The following is a 23,992-nucleotide window of genomic DNA, read 5'->3' as shown; positions in this document are numbered from 1 at the left end:
GTGTGACTAGCTTAGTCGGGGTAATTAATATCAGATTATTTATATTTCATCCAATGCAGTTTCCTTTAATTGAAAGATAGACTCATTAATTTATTTAGTATAGATGCAGAAAAATGGGAGTGCTAAAACTGGGATGGAATATTAGTTTTTTTTTAAGATTTTATTTATCTTAGAGCATGCATGTGCAAGCAGGGGGAGGGGCAGGGGGAGAGAGAGAGAGAGAGAGAATGGGATGGAACATTACTTAATTAAGTCCGAAGTGAGTTCTTCAGTAGAGTTGGTACATGTCATTTTAGGACTTTTGTTATTTTTATTTGATCCCTCTTCCCCTTTTAAATTTTTGTAGCCCAGGGTAGCTTGGGCAAAGAATAAGTAAAAACAGAAATGGAGTGCTCTTTTTTTTTTAGCAGCATTGTGAATAGAAATGCTAACATTGATGACTACAAAGAGTTTTGAAGTATTGGTTATGGAGAGGTTTGCTGAAATTCAAGTGGACGGACAAATTAAGTGGTTTATACAACCAATTCCAGTGAAATGTTTTTAATTTTGGCAGAACATTTTCTTGCTGGTACTTCCCCTACTTTCCTTTTAGGCTCTAGTTGAAGTTTTTTGGTATTTGCTGTTGACAGTTCATGTTAATATTTCACAAGATCTTATGCGCTGTGTGTGTCCCTTTCAATAATGCTTCCTTCTCACTTTTCAGTTTTGCTGTTGGTGGAAAACCTAGCAGCTTGCTTTCCAACATACCATTTAAATTATGTGTGAAAAAACTTTTTTTGTGTTTATGAATAGCTGCTTTCGATTACTATGTCTTACTTAACAAATTTAGCAAAGAGACCATACATTATGAATTGTGTTTTCAGTGCACTCGTGTGATGTGGACACCACCCCTCCGCGAAAGCTTCTCCTATCCATTCCTCGTACTTCAGATGTTGCTTGTGACTCATATTCTCAGGTAACTTTGACTTATCCTTAGGTCTTCTGTGTGTTTGTTTTGCATTGAGTAACTTAAGCTAGAATTTTTTAAGCTTCCATAATAAAAACAGTCAGAATAATGAAAAAATTATGATGATGTTGCTACGTTGAATTCATGGTTATTTTAAGGGTGTAACTTCAGAATATTTACTATCAAAAACATTTCCTTCATCTGCCTTCCAGTCTCTTCCTTTTTTCGTAGTGGCCCACGGAGCTGCTCGAGGAGCAGCAAATCTGCTTTCACTTCTGCCATCTCAGCTTTCTCACATCATTCTCTGCCACCACCACAGCTTCCCAGAAGTGGGCAGGAGGAAGGGGGATGACTGATGGCAATAGAGTGTAACCTGTATGATATAGTCCTTCAGAGGAAAGAATAGTTTGTAGAGTAATTATGGCCGGGTATGTTAACATGTGATTCTTCTTCCCATATTTGCTTAGTGTCCTCGAGCATCAGATAGTAGGCGTAGAAAGAAACCACTCAGGAGACCGGAGCTATACTAGGAAAATTCCTGCTGGAAATTCAGGATTGGATTGGGTTCTCCCATGTTCATCTAGCCTTCAGCTAGAGACTGCACAGAGATTCAAGCACCGTATGAGTGGAAGAGAATAGAACCAAAAACAGTTCTCTCCCGTTTCTGTTGACAAATGCTGAGCTTGGACAGATGCTACCTTGATTCAGAGGGTAAAAATAAAACAAAATGGGGACTATGGGAAAAAAAAAAAATGAAGCATGATGAAAATCTGAAGATGGCTCAGACTAAGAACTCCCTTTAAGGATCTGCAGAATTTAGGAGAAGCTGGTTGAAGTCTGTTACACCAAACCCTTTGGATGGTCCGTTTCCCCCTGTGATGACTTCAGCAGGACTAGGGTCATTATGTGGCCTTGTCTCTTAAGTAGTGTTTCTAGACAGGCCTCTCTCTGAATGTGGGATATATTCACTGCATTAAAAATTGTGGGTTTTTGGGCACCTGGGTGGCTCAGTTGGTTAAGCCTTTATCTTCAGCTCAGGTCATGATCCCAGGGTCCTGGGATTGAGTCCAGCATTGGGCTCCCTGCTCAGTGGGGACTCTGCTTCTCCCTCTACCTCTCCCCGCTGCTCGTGCTCTCTCTCTCTCATGCTCTCTCTCTCTCAAATAAATAAAATCTTTTTAAAAAAAATGCGGTTTTTATCTAATAAATTTATTTCATAGCTCACAAATAGGTTACCTGGATTTTAAAAAGACTTGATTTAGGGGCATGAATAGCAGAGGGGGATGTCCTTAGAGAAGGGATACTTATGGAAGTAAAGAAAGGCATTTTGTGGTGGTGCTTAGTGCCCCAGGTAGGTTTACCCTGAGGAAGATTTCTTTAAGGTGCATACCTGTAACCTCGAGATGTTGCATATACACCTCACTTTGTGAAGGTGTTAGGTATGTTGGGGGCTTCACATTAACTCACCGATTTAGGAGAAAAATACTTCTTAAAACTAGAATGAAAGATAAATTTACCTCACCTTCCTAAAAATCCCCTAAATTACAAGTCAGGATCAAAATGAAGCCTCTTAAAGGTGGGTCCAGATTGGCCCCTGGCCTTTGCCACCTCTTCTCTTTTCTCTGTCCTCCCTGTGCAGGACCCCACTGTCCCCTCACATCTTCCACGGAGTCGCCCTCTGCTCGGCCCATTTTCTGAATTCTCCTTGTCTGCAGAATACTGCTAACACTTAGACTATGCCGCTTTCTCTGCTTTTTTATAGCATCCTCTGTCTCTCCAAATGAAGCTATTGGATGCAGCATTAAATGTGTTTGATTATGAATTCACCAAAATAGAGTTTGACAAAATTCAATGGATATACTGACCCAGCTGCCCTCTCTCTCTTTGACAAGCTTTGTTCTTACAGTAATGATGGGTATTTACTTTTCATGGGAAGTTGTTGTAGTTAAGTGTCAGGAAGTATAATTTCTAACCCATTGGTTCATTTTATGTCTGGTTTATGTTACAACCAGATCATGTTTAGAGATTCTAATTTGCAGCAGTTTGGGCCCATGCTAGAATACCTTGTGGTTAAATGTACTCATATTTATTTTCTCTTCCCAAGGGCTACAAAACTTTATAGAGGAAGCTTGATTGCACTCTGCATTTCCAATGTATTTTTCATGCTTCCGTGGCAGTTTGCTCAGTTTGTACTTCTTACTCAGGTAAGGTGCTTATATTTTTAAGGTGAATTAAGCTTAGTATATTTGATTATGTGTACTCATTTGTATAAAATTATAGAACTGAGATATTATATGATTCTAAGTCCTAAAATGTTTTTAATTAATACTTTTAAACAAAATTCAGGGTAGGGAAATATGTGCAATTTATTTATTAGTGAAAGTTAATTATTGACTTATTAGTGGACTGCATTTATTGAATTCAAATTGATAAGAATACTTTGTTATTCAGTGTTGTTAGTGTACGTAAAAGAGGACTAGTGCTGTAACCTTAAGTATTTCTCTTAAATAAATGTACTTCTTTTATAAATAATGCTGTACATTCTTACCCATGGGATAAATGCACATAAGATTAACATAGGACAAATAGCTAAGCAGTTCTTATTTATATAACTCCTCTACCAATCTAATTTATCATTTTTCTGTGCATTCTTGCCTCCCTTTCCCTTCAAATAGAGGTGTATGAAGCAAGGTGAAGGTGCTTATTGAGACAGGGAGTAAATTGTGTGCCAGTCTCTCTCTCTGCTGCACCCCACCCCCACCTACTTCTGCTTCCTCGCTATGCTGGCCATATTCATGTTCATCTAAAGCAGCTTGAGAGCTGTTTTGCAATCTTCTGGGACATGTCTTGCTTGAGACATGACGTAAGATCTGGGTTTGAGTCCTAACTCTGTCCACTAGCTGCTTGACTTGGACAAACTGCTTAGCTGTGCTTAGTTTCAGTTTTCTCATTTGTGAGATAGAGAAAATAAAAGAACCTGCTTTATTGGGTTAGGATCAGATGAGGGAATGTATTTAAGACTTAACATTGCTGGTACTTAGCAAGATGTCTGTAAGGTTAGCTGCTTTTATCAGTATTTTTTAAAAAGAGTCTATTTGTACTTAATTCTTTCTTTGATCTTACCTTTTAGACTCCTTTGCCTTCTTTAGCATGGTGACATTTTAAATGTTCCTGGTTAAAAATGTCCCTGAAAAGAAAATGAAACAAAAAAGTCCCTGAAAGACACTTCTTGAAGATTCTACCTTTGTAGGCCTGCTGTGTATTGCTTGGCCCTGGGGTGGAAAGGGAGAGTTCCCATTGCTTCCAGCTAGGGGTGATGACCTGATTTTTGGGGGGGTGAGCGGAGGAGGGTGTTTCATGGAGTGAGGGGCTTCTGTTGAATAGCAAGGCACACTTCCTCACACCTGTTGTGTCATATGAGTCTCATTCTTAAGCAATGCATGTTCCCCAAGGATAAATCTGGGGAAAGGGAAATCTTGTTTTTCTTGCTAATGAAAAAATTTGTCATAGATTGTTTGAAGGTAAAAAACTTAATGAATGAAACTTAAGTTATATGTTTAAGTATTCAACTACTTTGCGGTTTATACCATGTTTGTGTAGTACGGGAAGCATGGGATTTAATCTGAGTTGCTTTCCATGAAGAAGGGTGGAGGGGCATTGTTTGACATAGTAACTACATTTTACTAAGGGTTACATTATCATCATTTAATCAATTAATTCACCTCAATAACTCCAGTACTCTTTGAATTCTTGGTCAACACCTACACAGGTTTCTTCAAAATTGTAAAGAAAGTTAAAAGTAGTGAAAGTACTCCTTCTAATTTGAAATTTGGTAAATTTGATTACAATGAACACTTGAATATTTACATAAACGAAAGAACACTAATGGAGATTCTTGTAAAGAGTGACTAATAAGCAGAACTTAATGCACTTTTACACACACATGCATTACATAATTAATTTTGAGTTTAATGTACCTTTCCCAATTATGTATTAATTGTCATATGTTATAATTAAATATGTTATAATTAAATTTTCATATTTTTTGATTGAGCAAAGCACTTTGTAATTGTACGTGACGACAGTAGAGTCACCCTGACATTAAAATGAATATTGTTTTGAATAATCCTCAAAGTAGATTATTCATATGGTTAATTGAGAAAGCTGCTCATGGAAGAAAAAATCAGTATTTGCTATATTAATATATTAATATATTGACTATGTTCAATAATAATTTGGCAGTAAGAGGGAAACTAAAGAATTCCCTTTGAATATAAATACAAATCAATGTGACAAAACAATAAAAAATAATCTTTTTTTCATTCTTAGAGCTATTCATTATATATGTAATTTTTATTTGTAATTTAACTTCTTTTTAAATTTCAGATTGCATCATTATTTGCATTATATGTTGTGGGATACATTGATATATGCAAATTACGGAAGATCATTTATATACACATGGTAATGGTTTAAAATTTTTTTTTCCATTTAGTTTGACCTTAAAACAGACTCTTGATTATTGGTATTTGTTTTGCACATGGTTGAAACTAGTTGTAACAGGATTCCATAACTAAAACAAGTGTCATTCAAATACTATGATATAATTAAAGGCCATGTTTTAAGTAGGCCACCCAGGAAATTTTAATTTGGGTCATATTATCTGATTTGAGATTGTGCCTGACTTGCTATAAGTAAAAGAGATAATTCATGAGAGAGAGAAACACGGAATTGTATATTATCTAGGAGCCTTCCGTTATAATGAAGCAGAATGTTCGTTTGCTGAGCACCAACTATCCAGGCATGTGGGTCATACCACAGAATAGAAATACAAAGATCCCAGCATACCTATTAATCACATTTTGGAAGGCGAGAGGACAGAGGATAAATAATAAACACAGTAAATGGGCAAATTATATATAGTATGTTAGAAGGTGATAAAGGATAATCAAAAAAAAGGAACAGGAACAAGTCATGGTACCCCAGGGAGATCAGGAGTGCCAGTGTTGGGGGGCAGGGGAGTAAGATAGCAAATGAGGTGGTGAGGGCAGGTCTTACTGAGAAGAGGAGAGTGTAGCAAAGATTGGGAGGAGAGGGAGTAGTTAGCTAAGTAGATGTCACGGAGAAGAATTTTCTAGGTTGGTGGAACAGTTAGAACAAAGGTCCTAAGACTGGATAGTTGATTTTGAGGCTTGTTTACCCTTTAAAAACATGTCTTCTCTTTGTCATTTTTATTATTGAATATTAGTATTGTTTTTAAGTTTTGTAAAAATGGTATCTGTTTTTGAGACTTACATTTTTACTTAGGTTTCTGAGATTTGGATGTTATTAGAGATCAGACAGTTTCTTTCCTTTATATTTTCCATGTATAAGTAAATCACAATTTATTTGTCCATTTTCTTGTTGAAAGATGCTTAGGTTCTTTTCCTCTTCTTTTTTTATTTTATGAATAACTGTACATTGTCACATATACCTCCTGAGGCATATATATTAAGAGTTTATACCAAGTAGGGTCTTTACCAGGTAGTAGAATTCCTGGGTGGTAAATTATATACATGTTCAACTTCTTAATTTAATCCTGTATTATTTTTCAAAAATGATTGGACTACCTCGAACAGTTATGTATAATATATAGCTCATATTATTGTACATCCTTTTTTATTTTGTCAATCGGGTGAGTATAAAATGGTATCTTAGGGCCTTAATTTGCATTTTCTCTGATTCTCAATAAAGCCAAAGGTCTTTGATATGTTTATGGGCCCTTTGTGTTTCCTTTTTTGGTGACATTCCTATTTTTGTGACATTCCTATTTTTGTGGCATTCCTATTCAAATCTTTTTACCAGTTTCTCTCTTATATCCAAGAGAAAATGACATCTGTTTTATTCACTGTGGTATAATCCACTGTTTTCATTATTTTTATGCTTTTATGCTTGACTTGGTCCTGATTTGGCCAACTACTTTAAGCTGGCTTCTTTGTCCTTTTAACACATCCTCAAGCTTTGAGCACTTCTTAAAAATTAATAATTTATTAAAAATTAATAAAAGCTAAGCTTCATCAAATGCTTTTCTGCATCCGTCTGCATGATCCTGTGTGTTTTTCCCTCTAATATGTTACTGTAGTGAATTACATTAATTGATATTCTGCATTAAGAAACCTTGCTTTTCTGGGCTAAACACAATTTTTATATATTGCTGGATTAACTTTGCTGCTGTTAGGATTTTTAAATCTTTGTTCATGAGTGGGATTGGACAGTAATTATCCTTTTTTTTACACTTGGCTTATTTTTTTTCCAAACTGTCTAATATAGCTTTTTTTTTTTTCATTGCATTGCAGTAAAAATCAGAATAGTTGGTTAGCATTTAGAGTTGGTCAGCCACATGGCCACATAGGTAACTATGGATGGAGTGTTTGACTCAATTATAGTTATAAAAGTACTAACATTACAGAGGTTTAGTTTGTAGTAGGACCTATCTTGGGTGAATGGTTTATGTTTTATGATGTGACTTACTATGGAACCAGTTTCTTACTGTGAAATATCTTCTTCCATTATCACTTTACAAATTCCTAAATCCCTATAGTTACCTAAAGGAAAAAAATACAGAATTGTTTCCCAAAAGGATTTTTTTTTCCATTTTTTTATTGTGGTAAAATACCCATAACATTTACTATCTTAATCTTTTTAAGTGTACATATCAGTGATATTAAGTACATTCACAGTGTTATATACCACCCCCCACTACCATCTCCCAAACTCTTTGCATCTTGTGAAATAGAATCTCTATACCCATTAAACGATAACTCCCTATTCTCCTTCTTCCCCTCCCCCCAGCTCCTGGAAACCCCCACTCTGCTTTCTATGTCTATGATTTTAACTATGCTAGGTACCTCATGTAAGTGGAATCGTGTAGTATTTGTCTTTTTCTTAATGCATTATTTTACTTAGCATAATGTGCTCAAGATCCACCCATGTTGATGCAAATTGAAGGATTTCCTTTTTTATGGCTAAATAATTTTTGCATCGTGTGTGTGTGTGTGTGTGTGTGTGTATGTATACACACATACCACAGTTTCAATATCTATTTATTCGTTGATGCAAATTTGTGTTGTTTCCACGTCTTGGCTTTTGTGAATAATGCTGCAGTGAATATGGGAGCACAGATATCTCTTTGAAATCTTGTTTTCATTTTCCTTGGGATTGCTGGATCATATAGTAGTTCTAATTTTAATTTCTTAAGAAACCTCCATACTGTTTTACACAGTGGCTGTACCAATTTACATTCCCAACAGAGAAAAAGGATTCCTTTTTCTCCATATCCTCCTCAATATTAACCTCTTGTCTTTTTATAATAGCAGTTCTAACAGGTGTGAGGTGATGTCTCATTGTGGTTTTGATTTGCATTTCCCTGATGATGAGCGATGTTGCGCACCTTTTCATGTACCTGTGGGCCGTTTGTGTGTTTTCCTTAGGAAAATGTCTATTCAGGTCCTCTGCCCATTTTTAATCAGATCATGTGGGGTTTTGTTTGTTTTTTGGCTATTGAGTTGTGAAAATGACTTACATATTTTGAATATTAACTCTGTCTGTTAGATGGTTTGCAAATATTTTCTCCCATCCTGTGGGTTGCTTCTTCCTATTGTGGGTCATTTCTTTTGCTGTGCAGAAGCTTTTTATTTAGGTTGATATAGTCCCACTTGTTTATTTTGCTTTTGTTGCCTGTGCTTTTGAACTCGTGCAGGACTGTCTGCATCTGGGCTGGTGTGTGAGGGATAGGCAGCTGCTGTTGAGATCAGAGCTGAAATTCACTCGAAATAACTCAGTTTCCCATCGAAGAGTTCTCCTGGGAGTTGCAAGTCTTGGGAGAGTCCCGAGTTCCCAAATAGTTCCATCAGACAGGTTTGGGCAGTGTGGTTGTTGTCTAGGCGAGAAGACAGATTCCTGCCATTTTTCCAGAATCCTCTGGCTACACTTGACTGATTTTGATATCAGATTTATTTTAGCCCTATAGAATTAATTGTTAAGTGTCCCTACCTTTTCTTTCTGTCGTAGATTTTGTGTGAGATTGGGAAGAATATTCCCTGAAAGTTTGGTGGATCTTGCCTATTAAACTACATGGGCCTGTTGTTTTCTTTGTGGACAGATTTTAAATTATTGATCTAACTTGTTTCATGATAATAAGACAGTTTAGACTTTTGTCTCGAGTAATTTTTGGTAACTTTTATTTTGCTAGGAATTGTCCCTATCTAAATTTTAAAGTTCACTAACATTGTTGTCTTATTTTTTTAACCTGCTGAAATGCAGATACTCAAAGACACAAATACTAAATAATTTATAATAATCTCTATTCTGTACCTTTTAAGTTTTCAATTTTCTTGCCTTATTAATTTTCAAATTTTCTTCCTTGAATTTAAATTTGCTGTTGTTTCTGAGCAACCAGTTGTGTGTCAAACATTTCCTAGGTTCTAAGGAAACAGCAGTGATAAAAACAATAAAAAGGAAATAAAAAACCCTTCCCTCATGGAGCTTATGTTCTAGTGTACAAAGAAAGCAAGTATGTAAGATAAACAGTTATGTTAAATGTTAGTAGGTATTAGTGAGGAAATAAAGCAGACAAGTTGCATGGGATTTGCTGAGTATGTAGGGGAGGTCGGAATTGAAAAGGGTGCAAAGACAAGGCCTTACTGAGAAGTTACATGGGGATAGCTAAGGGAGTTGAGGTAGCCAGCCACTAGGTTAAGAGGAACAGCAAGTATAAATGCTCTGAGGTGGGGGTGTACCTGGTATGTTCTAGGATGTGCAAGAGATGGCTGGATTGGAGTAAGATGGAAAGAATAATGTGAAATGAGGTCCCAGATATTAGTGGGGTAGGCCTTAGAGGGTCTGTAGGTGTGTGAAAGGCTTTTGGCTTTCCCTTGAGAATCAAAGCCTTTGGAGGGTTTGAGCAGGGCATAGACCAAATTGGCTGCTGAGGCAGGAATGGACCGCAAATCTCTCTCCAGACTTTTAGCACCTCCTTTTTTAATACTGCCTTATATTTTTTTCTTGAATACCCTTGGCACTGCTTTACCCGATTCTTGGTTATGAATCTGTTTACTCAAAGTGATGTTATTCTGCTAAATGCTGCCAGAATTGATTGGGAAAGTTTAGAGTTAGTTTTAAATTTTAGCACTTATGGGAAAAATCTATTGTCATAAAATTTTGAGGATTTGGTTGCTTACCTGTTTTTTAACTATAGGAGAATAATATACCATGAAAAGTTAAGTTCATTCCTGGGAATGCAAGAATGATTTGACACCATTACAAATTATATCAATATAACATCACATCAGTATATATATATATTTTTAAAGATTTTATTTATTTATTTGACAGAGAGAAACACAGTGAGAGAGGGAACAACAGCAGGGGGAGTGGGAGAGGGAGAAGCAGGCTCCCCGCTGAGCAGGGAGCCCGATGCGGGGCTCGATCCCAGGACCCCGGGATCATGACCTGAGCCGAAGGCAGACGCTTAACGACTGAGCCACCCAGGCGCCCCCACATCAGTATATTTTAAAAAGATCAACAATATGATCATTTCCTTTGATGCTGTAAAGGCATTTGATAAAAGTCAGTAGCTCTTTCTGATTTTAAGATCTTAATCAAATGAAAATAGATGGATATTTCATTGAAATTTTAAATAAATAGATATACTTCAATTCAAAAGCTAGTAGCATCACACAAAATGATGAATCAATAGAAATATTCCCATTAATGCCAGAAGCTTAACAAATATGCCTACTGCCATGCTTATTACTTAAGTTTGTTGCAAGAATATTAAATAATACAATTGACTAAAAAATAAGGCTTTCGAAAACTAGGAAGATGAAGAAATATTGTTTGTAGGTGATATGATTTTGAATACCAAAAAAACCAAAATTACTACTAGAAACAATGAAAAACTGTATTAATTTCTGCATATTTAACATAATTTTTCTGTATGTAGTCAGAATATATAAGAAAAGATTCCTGATACAATAGCAACAGAAATAATATACTTTGAAATAAATTTAATATGCAGGATCCATATGAAGAAAATTTTATACTCTGCTAATGAATGTAAAGGAACACTTAAAGTGGAAATGTGTTATTTTTGGATGTAAAGATTCAATAGTATCCAAATATGATGTGATGTACACTATTGAATAAAGCGGTTCTAATAAAAATGTCAGCTTTTGAAACTTAAGCAGATCCTAAAATTCAGATGGAAATTCAAATATACGGATCAAAAATAAAACTTCTAGAAGAAAACATGGATTATTTTATTTTATTTTTATTTTTATTTTTTTAATTTTTATTTTTTTAAAGATTTTATTTGTTTATTTGACAGAGAGAGAAATAGCGAGAGCAGGAACACAAGCAGGGGGAGTGGGAGAGGGAGAAGCAGGCTTCCCGCCGAGCAGGGAGCCCGATGTGGGACTCGATCCCAGGACCCTGGGATCATGACCTGAGCCGAAGGCAGACGCTTAACGACTGAGCCACTTAGGCGCCCGAGATTGGATTATTTTATTTTTAAAAGCTTTTCTAATAATGGAAGACCTAAGGGAAATGAATGATAAATTTGGCTAACATAAAAATTTGGAAAATAACCATAATGCAGAAACGCTACAAAGATAAAAATGAACTCGGAAAAATATTTACGATGTGTTTGCTTGTTAAGGAGTGATGTTTTCATAACATATAAAGAGAGCTCTTAAAATAACTGAAACCCAGTAGAAAAATGGGTTGTAGGAATAAGCAATTCATACCCACAACAAAGACAGCAAATAGAAGAAAAATGCTCTGTCTCACTGAGTATTAAAAGAATGGAAAAGTGAAATAATGCGGCAACATTTTTCTTGTATGAGATTGTCAAACATTTTAAAGAATTGGTAAGAGTATGCATCAGCAGGAGCTCTCATGTCCTACTGGTGGAAGAGTAAATTGGTACAGTATTTTTTATAGCAATTTGTCAGTATTTTTTCAGATTTCAAAATGTGTATACAATTTATCGCATGAGTGTGTTGACATGTATATAAGATACATACCTAAGGATGTTTATCATAGTGGTGTTTGTAGTAGGAAAAACAAAATAACAGCAAAATAAAACTGGAAAGTACTTACCTGTTCAGCAGTAGTCTTAGGACTGGTCAGTAAATTACGGTATGACTCTAGAGTGGTATACTTTTCTCAGCTATTCAACAGAATGAATTAGATTGGTTTTCATGTGGAAGGCTCTCTGAAAAACAGAGTAAACGCAAGCAGTAGCACAGCTTATGGGCCAAGTTTCCATTTGTGGTTTTTAAAAAATACAAACTAGAATTTGTACTTGTGAATGTGTGGAAGGATGCACAGGAAACTGTTGATGGTGGCAATCTTTTGGGTTTAAAGTGTGGGATAGAACGTGGGCTATTTTCATGGTATATCCCCTTTGGAACAGCTTGAATTTCATCATGGACATGTGCAATTTTCAGAATAAAAATCATTGTCTTTTATGTGCATTAATTATATTTTTCTTGGATTTTTCCAGATTTCTCTTGCACTTTGTTTTGTTTTGATGTTTGGAAACTCAATGTTATTAACTTCTTATTATGCTTCCTCTTTGGCAATTATTTGGGTAAGTGTCTCTTAAGTACATGGCTCTTTTTGAAACTAATGGTTCACCAGTTTTTAATCACTGGCTTGGGATTTTTGATAAGAATTTTTGATAAGAATCATCTCAGGCGTTTTACTGAATCCATGTGTATGTGATAGAGTATTCCAGTACTCCCATCCCCAGGAAGAAAGAAACACACGAGTTAATACTGGAAAATATAGCACCTTGCCTTATACCCCTACTTTGCCCTTTCTCTTTCCTCATCTTTTCTGTCACATGAGTTTTGGTCCAGGGTTCATTTTAGAAAGGTTTTGTGCTTTCTTCTTTTTCTTGTTTCCTCCCCTTGGCAGTTTTTCTCCTATTCCTGCTCCACTCTCTGACTCCCTTGCCTCCCTGTGGCATCTCGCAGCAGTCTCTCCTGGTTTCGCTGGGATCAGAGGCTTGGGGCCTTGGGTTCTTTTAGTTTTTTTACTCCTTGTGTCTATTTGTATAAAATATTTAAATAGATTAAATCAGGTGATGATTCGGTTATATTTTGCTAAATCACTACAAAGAGCAGATTTAGATTATCGGGAGACTGTCTTCTAGAATTAGAGCAAACAGTGAAAAGTCATCTAACTCCTTCTGCCACTTTTGGCAGGATGACTTTGTAAATAGAAGTCTTCCTACATTTAAGGACTTCCAGATGTGGGTATGCCTTTTTTATTAGTAGGTTTCACCATTACACTGTTTTGCTAACCTAAGAGGAAAAAAATTACTCCTATATTTAAAGTGCACGTGCTTTAGTATTAAGCTGTTTTCCTGAAGAAAAAAGTATATTGTATTGTCTTAATTAAACTGTATTCTGCTTCTTGAATAATCGTTTAAGTTACCCAGATTATTTTGGCTTTCTTGACTTCTAGAACCCATGATCAACTTGGGAACTTCCTATTTCTTTGTCCTATTTCACAAATTATATTTAAGATCCTGTTTTCCAAGAATATGCCTCTTCCCAGTCTGGACTGCTACCCTTTTCAGGTTGTGTGGCTCAAGGGTACTTAGTTACAGATACTAGCAGTTAGGGTATGAGGATGTGGGGTTTTCAGCAATGTCAAAAAAATCGTTAATTGAGTTGCTGTACTTTGAGATTAATGATAGTTCTTATAGTCAGTGAATTCTGTTTATAATCAGGAAATGTAACAGTGCACCCAGTTCTATATTTACACGCGTACACAGGCAAGGCCTGCTATTACTTAAAGTACATGACTCTTAATACTTGTATTCAGGTGCCAGTAAAATCTAACCTAAGTCCATATGGCAGGAAACTTCAGTCCAGTACCTACAATGTATCAGGTTTTCTTTCAGGTGCTCGAAAGTAAGGTGTGTCTTGGGTATAAATTAAGCATATTTATGTATATTTCATTATTTGGGTGTCTACACATGAATGATGCCAACAGTTACAGAATATAGAGAATGTATGCATATTTAACTATAAACACACATTTGCCTATTTTCGTTTGTGGTAATCTCTTTGAAACCTAAATCTTATCACTTTTTGTGTTCTCAGATATTCAGAAACTTCTGAAGAGATTTAATTTGGGTTCATGTATTTATGCTTTGATCTCCAATCATATTTTTTGCCAAGTTTGAAGTAGATTTAGCTTCCTGTAGGTACTATACTTGGTAGTCTGTTCATTTCCTAGAGAGAGAGAAAAGATTTGGTAGAGGAGAAATATTTAGTTGATCCATTAAAAACTCATTTGTAGTTTATTCTAAGAGTTGATTATTTTTAACTTAAGGAAAATCTTATAAGACACCTGTCTAAAATTCTGAAATTATTATATACCATATATAATAGTACACACACATATATATTATATACTATTATATATTATATTGCTTCTGAGATAAATCAGGGATGTAAAATCAGTCATAGAAATTTACATATGGTAATTCTGTTTTCAATTTTACAAAGTCACTAACTGATCTAATCTACTTTGGATAAAATAGAGCTATTTCTTAAAGTCAATGAGCTTGTGGTGATGCTATACGGAACATTGACAATGTGCTGAATTTTAGATTCTTGAGAGTCTTATTATTTAGAAATGTTTTTTGGTATTTGAATTTATGTATATAAGTATTAACTGTGTGCTATGTTATTTTCTCCATGAAGGGTATACTGGAAATGAAACCACATTTCCTGAAAATAAATGTATCCGAACTTAGTTTATGGGTAAGAATCAATCTATTTGAATGCATAAGTTTTTCCTTTTCTAAAATAAATATATCATCAGTTTTATGTTTTACTTTTAAGGAAATTATTCTTATGTAATGCAGGAGATCTAACAGGTTTATGATATAATTAGGGCTCAATTTTCCCTTTTCATGTGACAAGTTAAAATTGGATAGGTGAAGAATTCTGGTTTTACTTATTTTATCACCCATTTTTCTTCTGGGGAGCACTGCGTGTGTAAGAGACTGTTAGTAGAGGGGGAATGTAACTGCAATTGCTGTGTAAATCTATAAGATATGTTAATTTTGAAAGTATCATATGTGTATATTTTTATTTTTGGTGATAGCCCCTTGATTTTGGATAATATTCTTTAAGCTGCATTGTTTAGCATTTTTTTCTTGGGTATGTAAATATTTCTTTCACATGTGATTAAAGTATTAATTTTTTTCTTCCTCAGCTGTGTCTAGGGAATGTCTCTATGAAGCATTAGTTTATTTTTGTTTTGTTTTGTTTTCCTTTTGTAGGTTATCCAAGGATGTTTTTGGTTATTTGGAACTGTCGTACTCAAGTATTTGACATCTAAAATCTTTGGCATTGCAGATGATGTAAGTGCATTTTTTGCTTAAACTTGAAAGACTTGTAAAGAATCAAACAGGCTAAGAATGAATTACTTGAGTTATTAAAGTACCACTATTTAAGCCAAATTCTAATATGACGTCTATTCACTTATTATTTTATCTATTTACAATAATAGAAAGTAAATGTGACTCTGTGTATAATCTCTATTCTCCAATATTAATTTCTTGACACAATTCTGTTATTTTAATCAGTCTTTCTGTATCACAAAGATTTTAAAATTTTAAAGCAAGAAAGCTCTAAGGACTTCAGCTCAAATTTTAAGGTCCATACAGGCATTTTTCTCTGGTTTCTTTATAATCTCCTTTGGTAACACATCAGTATGCCATTTTCAGAGCCTCTGAAACTATAGACCATATTATAGTCTCATTCCCCCAACCCCATTTCCTGGTCAGTGCTTGTGAAAGGTTTACTTATAGGTAATTTAATCCATTTAGTCTTATTAAGAGAAGGGTTTTTTGTTGTTTGTTTTGTTTTGGTGTTTTGTTAGGAGAGAAAATAAGATGAGAAGAATTCTGCTTTATAACTTTAAAGATTTTTCCTATCCATAATCTTGCTTTGCCTATTTTATTTTGGTGTTTTAGTAACACATTGATTAAATTTAAAAAGGAAGCAGCCCAACCACCGACACAGAATGTGTAAAGCAAACCACATATTTTTTCTGTAATTTATTTTAATTATCTTTCCTTCATCCATAATAGATTAAAGCTATAGTTTTGAAACTGGGTTTTGTGAAGTCCTGGAATTTCCAGACTCTTCTTTGGGGTCTGCCTACTTCCCAACCTCCTTGGCAGCCCCTCTTTTACCCAAGGCAGTTTAGCTTTAATTTCTTGTACATTGGACAATTATGCAGTTTTTCATTTGAACAAGGGAATTTTTTGCTTAAAAAGATGGAAAGCAATTGGGTTGTTCACTGGGTGATCTACAACCTGTGGAAAGACTTTTTAAAGTAGAAAACTATAGTCTAAAGTTACTTATTCACTCATTCAATATGTACCTGCTATGTGGCTGGCGATAGAATGCATCCTAGAGATACAGAACCGAGTAAGACATGGTCTAGTGGGAGCTCGGGACGATATATAACATAATAAAGGGCTGTGATAAAAGCAAGCATAGAGTGCTGCAGGAACACACAGGAGGAGAGTCGGGGAAGGCTCCTGGAAGTCTGCTGAGAAGAGGAGAGCTACATGGTGATTGAGTCAGTGAGGATGCAGAGAATGAGCAGGAAGAAAAGGGAGACAGCCCAAGTTGTAGGTGAATGGAATCTGTCTCCTCACTGGGGGAGACAAACAGGTTAAGGTATTGATTTGGGTTAAAGTGATGTCATTTCTGTCACAGCCTGATGTTGTAGCAGGACCAAACAAATTAGAAGTAATTGAATTGCAACTTCAATATTTCTAGAAATCTGTAACACTGATCAAGGACATCAGCTCACAGATTCTGAATTGTGACATTGGTCAAAGGAAGAGACTGGCAAAGCCACACAGCCTTTAAGAAGTATTTCCGCTCATCCTTCTCTATTAAGATAAATAGACACTTCCCTGTTCTTCAGGAACCACGTGAACAATTTCTCAGTACATCCTGACTTCCCATCCCTGCTCCTGTCAACACTCTTCTTGGTAGAAGTCTGAGGTTGTTTACCAGGGAAGCTTAGTCAGTAGTCAGGGACACACAGTTTTTTACTGGGGGCTGGTAACATAGGCACCTTCTGCCTGACGCTTATCAAAATTTCAGACTCCCAGAAGGAATGTGGGTGCTCCACAGAAACCAGAGTGTTTTAGGTATAGGGAGCTGCTACTCATTCTCACTTGGAGTGGTAGGAGCCATCTGAAATCTAAGTTCCCTGATGCCAGCCAAGCACCAGCTTTGCAGGCGGATTTTTCAAGGATAGCATCAGGCCCGCTACGTTAACTCTCGTCTGAACATCAAGTTTGCCCCATCTTTTCCTCTCTTCCACGCCTTCTTGGGTCTTCCGTGAATCTGCATACCACCACCCAGCCAGTCATAGGTTTGTGGAGAGCCTGGGCTCCGGGATCCTTCAGCCCATGTGTGCAGCTTTCCAGGACACCAGGGATGGGAGAATTGATGTACCCCCTTGTTGGTTTTCCCATTTCCAGAATTTCTGTAAAGTTTCTAGCTAGTCTGCCAGTCTGCTGTTCACTGCAGAAATAATGCAGCATTAGGCTGGCGGAGCGTTTCCTGCTGTTTGATACTTTTATTAACAGTGTCTCTGAGCAGAGATTTTTTTCGCTCCCTGCCCCTAAACAAGTCAGCACCCTCCTGTAGCAAAGGTTCTGCTTTTCATGGCCAGCCCCACCCTGGTGGGACTCTTGGGCCCACCGCCCGGGCAGTGGTGGTGCTGCTGATGGTGGATGGGGGCAGCCCGGGCATGCATGCCGCAGACACCCACTATTTCCATTCAGAATCCGCCAGCTTTTGTAGGGGTGAGTGCTTCTCCATTTGTTTTCTTTTTGGTGAATTTCTAAAACGTGATATGGTTGTTTTTGACAGTTTTGTCCAATTTTATAGGTGTCATTGGGGGAGGGGATTTGTCAGTTTCCTCCTCCACTTTGGGAAGTCCCCATTTTCATTGATTCTTGAGTGTTGATCCAGCCTTGTATTTCTTGGACAACCTCACTTGCTCACAATATATTATTCTTTCTATATATTGTTGGATTTGGTGGTTAATATTTTTAAGGATTTTTATCTATATTTATAAGGGATATTAGTCTCTCGTTTTATTTCTTACAATGTTTCTGTCTGGCTTTGGTTTCAAGGTAATGCTAGCTTCCTAAAATCCTTGGGCAGTGTTCAATCTCCTATTTCTTTTTTTTAAAAATTAATTCATTTGTTTTAGAGAGGGAACACGCATGTGTGTGTGTGCATGCAGGGCAGGGGAGGGACAGAAGGAGAGAATCTCAAGGAGGCTCCTCACTGAGTGTGGAGCCGGATGTGGGGCTCCATCTCATGACCCTGAGATCATGACCTGAGCTAAAATCAAGAGCTGGTTGCTCAACTGACTGAGTCACCCAGGCGCCCCCAATCTCCTATTTCAAAGAGAATTTATATAGAGGTGATACTATTTCTTCCTACAGTGTTTGATAGAATTTGACAGTAAGCCTTCAGGGCCTGGAGTTTTCTTCATGAGAGAATTTTCTGCTACAAATCCACTTTCTTTAGGAAGTTATTGGTGGTTTATGTCTTTGGAGGAAATTTACCCATTTCATATATGTCATCAAATGAATCATGTTTTTTAAAAAAAATTATTGTAGGATTCAGTTAGTGAAAATTCCTATTAAAATTTTTGCATGTATGTGAAATGGTCTTTTATGTTCTTTTATTTATTTTCCTTGTTTGGATTCAGAATCAGTATTGTGTTAGTCTCCTATCAAGAGCTGTTTTTTGGGGGGGGGTTTTGTGTGTGCTGTTTTTCCTGCTGTCTATTTATTATATTAATATTTTCAAAGTACCACCCTTTTTTGAGTCCTCTGGTTTTGCTGAGTTTCTCTTTTTCACCAAATTGTGTCATCCTTGTTTCTTATGTCTTTGTGCTTGTTATGTAGCTTTTTCTAATGCTCGAGGGAAAGTGCTTGGCTCTTTTGTTTTCAACCTCTTTTATTTTCTGGTAAATGCATTTAAAGCTATAAATTTCCCTATTAGTAATACTTTTTTCTGTGTCTTACAAATTAACTATTTTGAGATTTTCTTTTTAGTCTGAAGGTTATTAAGTTTTATGTTATTTAGTTTCTAGCCAAAAAGATTTTTAAAGCCATTTCTAGTCATTTTACAATTTTATTGCATTTATGATTAGAAAAAAAATAATTTGTATTACATCAGTTCTTTGAAATGTATTGTGGTATGGTATGTGAACATTTAAAAAATATTTTATTTATGGTCAAAAGTAACATGTATTCTCTCGTGAAGTTTATATTTTCCACGAGCATATTAATAATAATATTCTGGTGTTATGTTAACATCTGTCTGCTCTTTCTGTTTTAGAGGGAAATATTTAACATTTCCAGTGACCACGGTCAACTTATCTATTTCTTCCTACAGTGTTTTCAGCTCTCTATATACTTTGAATCCATACTGTGAACTGCACATATATTCATGATAGTATGACCTTGCTTTGCTTTTCATTTCATTAGTGTATGATGTCATTTGTTGTCTCTTTCCATATATTTGTTTTGTGAGATGTTACAATTGCTAACCTAGATTTCTTTGGTTCAATTTATCTTATTTTGTTGTCCTCTTCCATTTTCAGCCTTTCTACATACTTTTGTTTTAAACATGTCTCTTGTGGACAATATAAATTTGAATTTTATCCCTGAAGCCCAGTTTGAGCATCTGTCCTTTAATTTGCGAATTTAAGGTCTTTACGTATATGGCAATTACCATTATACTGGGACTTATTTCTTCTATTTTGTTTGAGAGTTTCCATCTATTTTACTTGCTTTTTTAGATTTTTTTCTCCTCTTCATTGGATAGTTTTCTTATGCTATTTAAGGCACTGTATATTCTCCCTTTTGATTTCTTAAACTTATCAGCATACACTTCTTCCCCAACAAAGTAAAGTATTTTGGAATTCTTTAGCACATTCCCACCACCCCTTAGTTCCTACTCTCCCGGAGCCCCCCTGCTTCATATACGTATCATTTAGGATTTTAGCTATGGTTTGTTTTATATAATTTCCCTCTTTTTGTTTGGTTCTTGCTTTTTTACACAATAATGAATTAAAAATTTGGCAAGTGTTTTCTCATTTGTTAATTGCAGATACTCCCACCTTCCTCATATGGCTTTTTGTGGGAAGTAGATGAGATGATGTGAGAGCACTTGGTAGCATGTAAAGAATCACACAGATAATTGATCATCATTCAAAGGTGGATTTTATTCCAAGGCCTGCCCATTTTCTACTTATTTCAGTCTTTTTTTTTTTAATGGAGCCCAATTTGGGGCTTGAGTTTACAACCCTGAGGTTGACCTGAGCTGTGAGCAACAGTCAGATGTTTAACCGATTGAGTCACCCAGGCATCCCTCAATCCCCTTTTCAGAAATCGATACTCATGTTTTCTTTTCTTTCACTCCATTGTACTTTGTCCCTTAGGATTGACAGATGTCTGTGTGTGTTACCAAGCCTGCCCCTCCTGGTAGGCTCTGGAAAAGGAGATGTTGTATAGTGTATTTTGTCAGGTTTAGCACACTGAGCAGGGAAAACCCACGGATAAAAAGCCTTCGGTGTGTTGATGACGGATCGTGGAAGGCGGGTGTTGCCGGGAGCTGTCATTTGCCAGCAAGAGAAGGAGGAACCGTGAGCTTGCAGCGCTTTAACGGAAGCAAGCCTGGCATCGGAACAGCGAGCTCTGCGATGACGTAGTGGAAGCTTTTTTTAGATACTATTAAGATTGAAGTGCGCTACTACAGTATATGGCATAATCTAATGGTACCTCACTTTCTTCCTTCCTAGGCTCATATTGGCAACTTATTAACATCAAAATTCTTCAGTTACAAGGATTTTGATACTTTATTGTATACCTGTGCAGCGGAGTTTGACTTTATGGAAAAGGAGGTAAGATGCAATTTCTTAATTTTCCTTCCTCAGGCTTTGGTCTATTCATTTTTCATGAAGGGTGCTCCTGTTATCTCAGACTCTCCTCTGTGCTGTTACCTCAGTGGGAAGGAATGGAAAATGATGGTTTGGAGGAGGACATCCCTACTTCCGTTAGTATGGCATCCCGAAATGTCTGGTCTTTTCTCATTTTGATAATTTAGAAGCAAGCATTCAGACTAGCAATAGTGTTTTGGATGAGTAAACACAGAAGCACTTCAAGTCGCCTCTTTTCAGGGATAGCATTAATTCGGTGCTGCTCTCAAGCTCTCACATTTCCATTTACTCAGTGGTTGTTGATTTGAATGATCTCATTGCTTTGAAATATCATTGAGTACAAGTTCTTCATTCCAACGATGTTTTTCTTTCTAAAACTATATTCAGATGCTTAAAAAGAAACCAGAGAGTAGTGTGGGGGATTGTGAGATGGAAGTCTGCAGTACTACTTGATGTTCTTGGACAAGCGACTCTCATTTGATTTTCTGTAATAGCTTACCAGTTCCTAGTGGTATGCTGCAAAAAGATATTGTGAGGACCAAATGAGATATGTAGGGAAGTACTTTGATATTTTAATGATATTTTATATAAAATATTATTTTGCAGCAATCAGTGAGCTGGTTTGGTTCAACAAGCATGTATATATGTATGTGTGTCTTTTTTAACACCACCCATGTGGCCCCAATTTATTATGATATTTTATTTTCTGTGAAACATTTTCCTGCAAAGCTATGTGTGTGTATGTCTTACACTGGTCAACAATACTCTGTTTCCCTTTGATTCCCGTTGGGTGGTTACCTCTGTGTCCTGAGTTACAGACCAGGGGATGATAGTGTACCACACTGCAAACTCCTATCAACCAGACATTCTGAATTGAGCATGTGCTGCAGATGGACTGTTTACTTCAGTGACCTGTCAGTCTTCATTCCCAGGTTCTGGCAAATTTCGACACATAGTGGCTAATAAATAGTGTATGAATGATAGTGTTGAGCCCACTGAAAGAAACTAAGGAAGAGTGTCTTCCAAGACATTCAAATGCATGTTCATAGAAAATCAAGACTCCTTCAAGCAAGTGGTGAAGGAAATAGAAGGTAAACATCGGCAGACCATTAGGATATGGCGGAGGTCCTTTGACATTATGGAGGATATTCATGCCACTGTAACCTGAGAGTATGCACCATCAGTTAGATGATAGAAGAAATTTATTGAGGCATAGCATGACGTCAGTTAATTTGAAGACGACAGCAGAGCTGTTTGCAGCCTGCTCTGCCGCATCTCCATAGGTAGCTTCACAGGGCCTGTGCAGTAGAGACAGTATGGTGCCAGTTCAGAGAAGGCGTCCATTGTCTGACACAGCCATACACTGGGGAAAACGGAACAGTTTCCCATGATATTATACTGATACGGAAAGACCTGTATAATGGAATGAACAAAATGGTATGGCCGTATTGACCTATAGTTAACACACATAGAATAAGGTATAAGAGAGCAAAGTTTTAACAGTGGTTTTTGGCTGGAGAGATAATGATTAACTTGTTTTGCAATTTGCATCTTCAAAATTTTCAACAATAATCATATTTCAATTGTATTCTGCTTTAAGGTAAAGTAAAAACAATGAGGGGGATCTTTCCTTTCTAGATATGGAAACAGCAACACTATTTAAAGTACAAGGATACTAAGACAGGAACATTTTTATGGCCAAAAATAGACAACGCTTGGATAGATCCATGTGTATGTACTTGACTATGTTTATGTGTATTTACTTAATAATGAAATGAAGAGAGAAGCACAGATAAATAGTTAAAAAGTGCATTATTTCATAAATATTATTTGAAACATGGGATTTGGGGTGAGGAGTCAGGTTAAAGCCTTGTGTCACATTATGCAATAAACTTCAATTCAGTTAATTAACGTGTCAATATTAAATGAAGCCTGAAAAATTTGAGAGACATTTCAATGAGTATTAGCTTCATTTTTTTAATGAGCATAATAGCAGTGCAAAGCACATATGAGAATGATTAATAGATTTGACTGCGTGTAACTTAAAACATCTGTACCTTAAATATTATAAAAATTAAAAAGCAGATGACTAACTGGGATGACTCTTGCCATAAATATAACAAATGAATCTAGGGATTAATGTAGTAAGTATAGGAGATTGTCCAAATCAGTAAAAAATTACTGAGGACTCTTACCCTTCTCCACCACCAAAAATACATCCCCACTCCCACACACATATGTAGAAATGGGGGAAGGATATGAACAGACAACCCATTGGGGAGGAAATGCTGATAACTGATTAACATGTGAAACTGGTTGTTGTCTTTATTTTTTCTGCATTTTTAGTTTTCACGATGAGCATATATAACTTTTATGCTTAGAATAAAACCAAACATTCGTAGAAAAGGAACTTGTAATTCTAGTAGCACACACGCATGTATACACACGCATACCCCTCTCCCTGTGTGGTTTGTTTCATTTGCATTTGTCCTTGTGCATACACCCTATCTGATGGATCTTTTGGAATTGAGGAAATTGTATAATTTTGTTCCCTTTATATTAATACTTTGTATATTAAGTCGAGTCCCTTCTCTTGGTTTCCTGCTGAGAGTTATACTGATCTTAGTCCCTTCTTGTTCCTCCACTACTTCCCCCCATTTCTAATTTATTGTAATACTATAATCCGTGACATTATTTTACTTCCCATATACTCTCCCCTCTGACCCCACTGTAAGAGTCCCATTGCACGTTCAGTGTCTGCACACGTGACCACTCATGCTGTTCTGTCCCCTTTACATCCCTGTCCTTGTCGCAGTTCTGTAGGTTGGTGTTTTTAATGCTGCATGTTCTGGGATTGAAGCCTCTCCTGCCATTTCTTGATTGGGTGAAGCTTGCTCTGCAGTGGATTCCTCAGGAAGGGCCATAGGAGCCATAATCCTTGAGTTTTTACATGTTCAAATATTTTATCAGTGGCTTTTATACAGG

The 23,992-nt window shown here is 36.4% G+C and overlaps 1 protein-coding gene across 2 annotated transcripts in view; it reads left to right on the top strand.

Annotated features, from left to right (window-relative positions):
* DPY19L1 (dpy-19 like C-mannosyltransferase 1) overlaps positions 1–23,992 on the top strand; it is an 87,069-nt gene that overhangs the window by 45,129 nt on the left and 17,948 nt on the right. For both annotated transcript variants that reach the window (XM_044919956.1, XM_044919955.1), the window contains exons 9-15: positions 864–955; positions 3,051–3,150; positions 5,333–5,410; positions 12,492–12,578; positions 14,710–14,769; positions 15,294–15,374; positions 20,870–20,971. In XM_044919956.1, the coding sequence (XP_044775891.1) occupies positions 864–955; positions 3,051–3,150; positions 5,333–5,410; positions 12,492–12,578; positions 14,710–14,769; positions 15,294–15,374; positions 20,870–20,971 (600 nt within the window). The remainder of the gene's footprint in view (positions 1–863; positions 956–3,050; positions 3,151–5,332; positions 5,411–12,491; positions 12,579–14,709; positions 14,770–15,293; positions 15,375–20,869; positions 20,972–23,992) is intronic.

The sequence above is a fragment of the Neomonachus schauinslandi genome, chromosome 12 (genome assembly GCF_002201575.2).
Source record: "Neomonachus schauinslandi chromosome 12, ASM220157v2, whole genome shotgun sequence".
In the NCBI taxonomy this organism is placed as follows: domain Eukaryota; kingdom Metazoa; phylum Chordata; class Mammalia; order Carnivora; family Phocidae; genus Neomonachus; species Neomonachus schauinslandi.
Note: the sequence above shows the minus strand (reverse complement) of the source record. Positions and strands in the feature narration are given on the sequence as shown.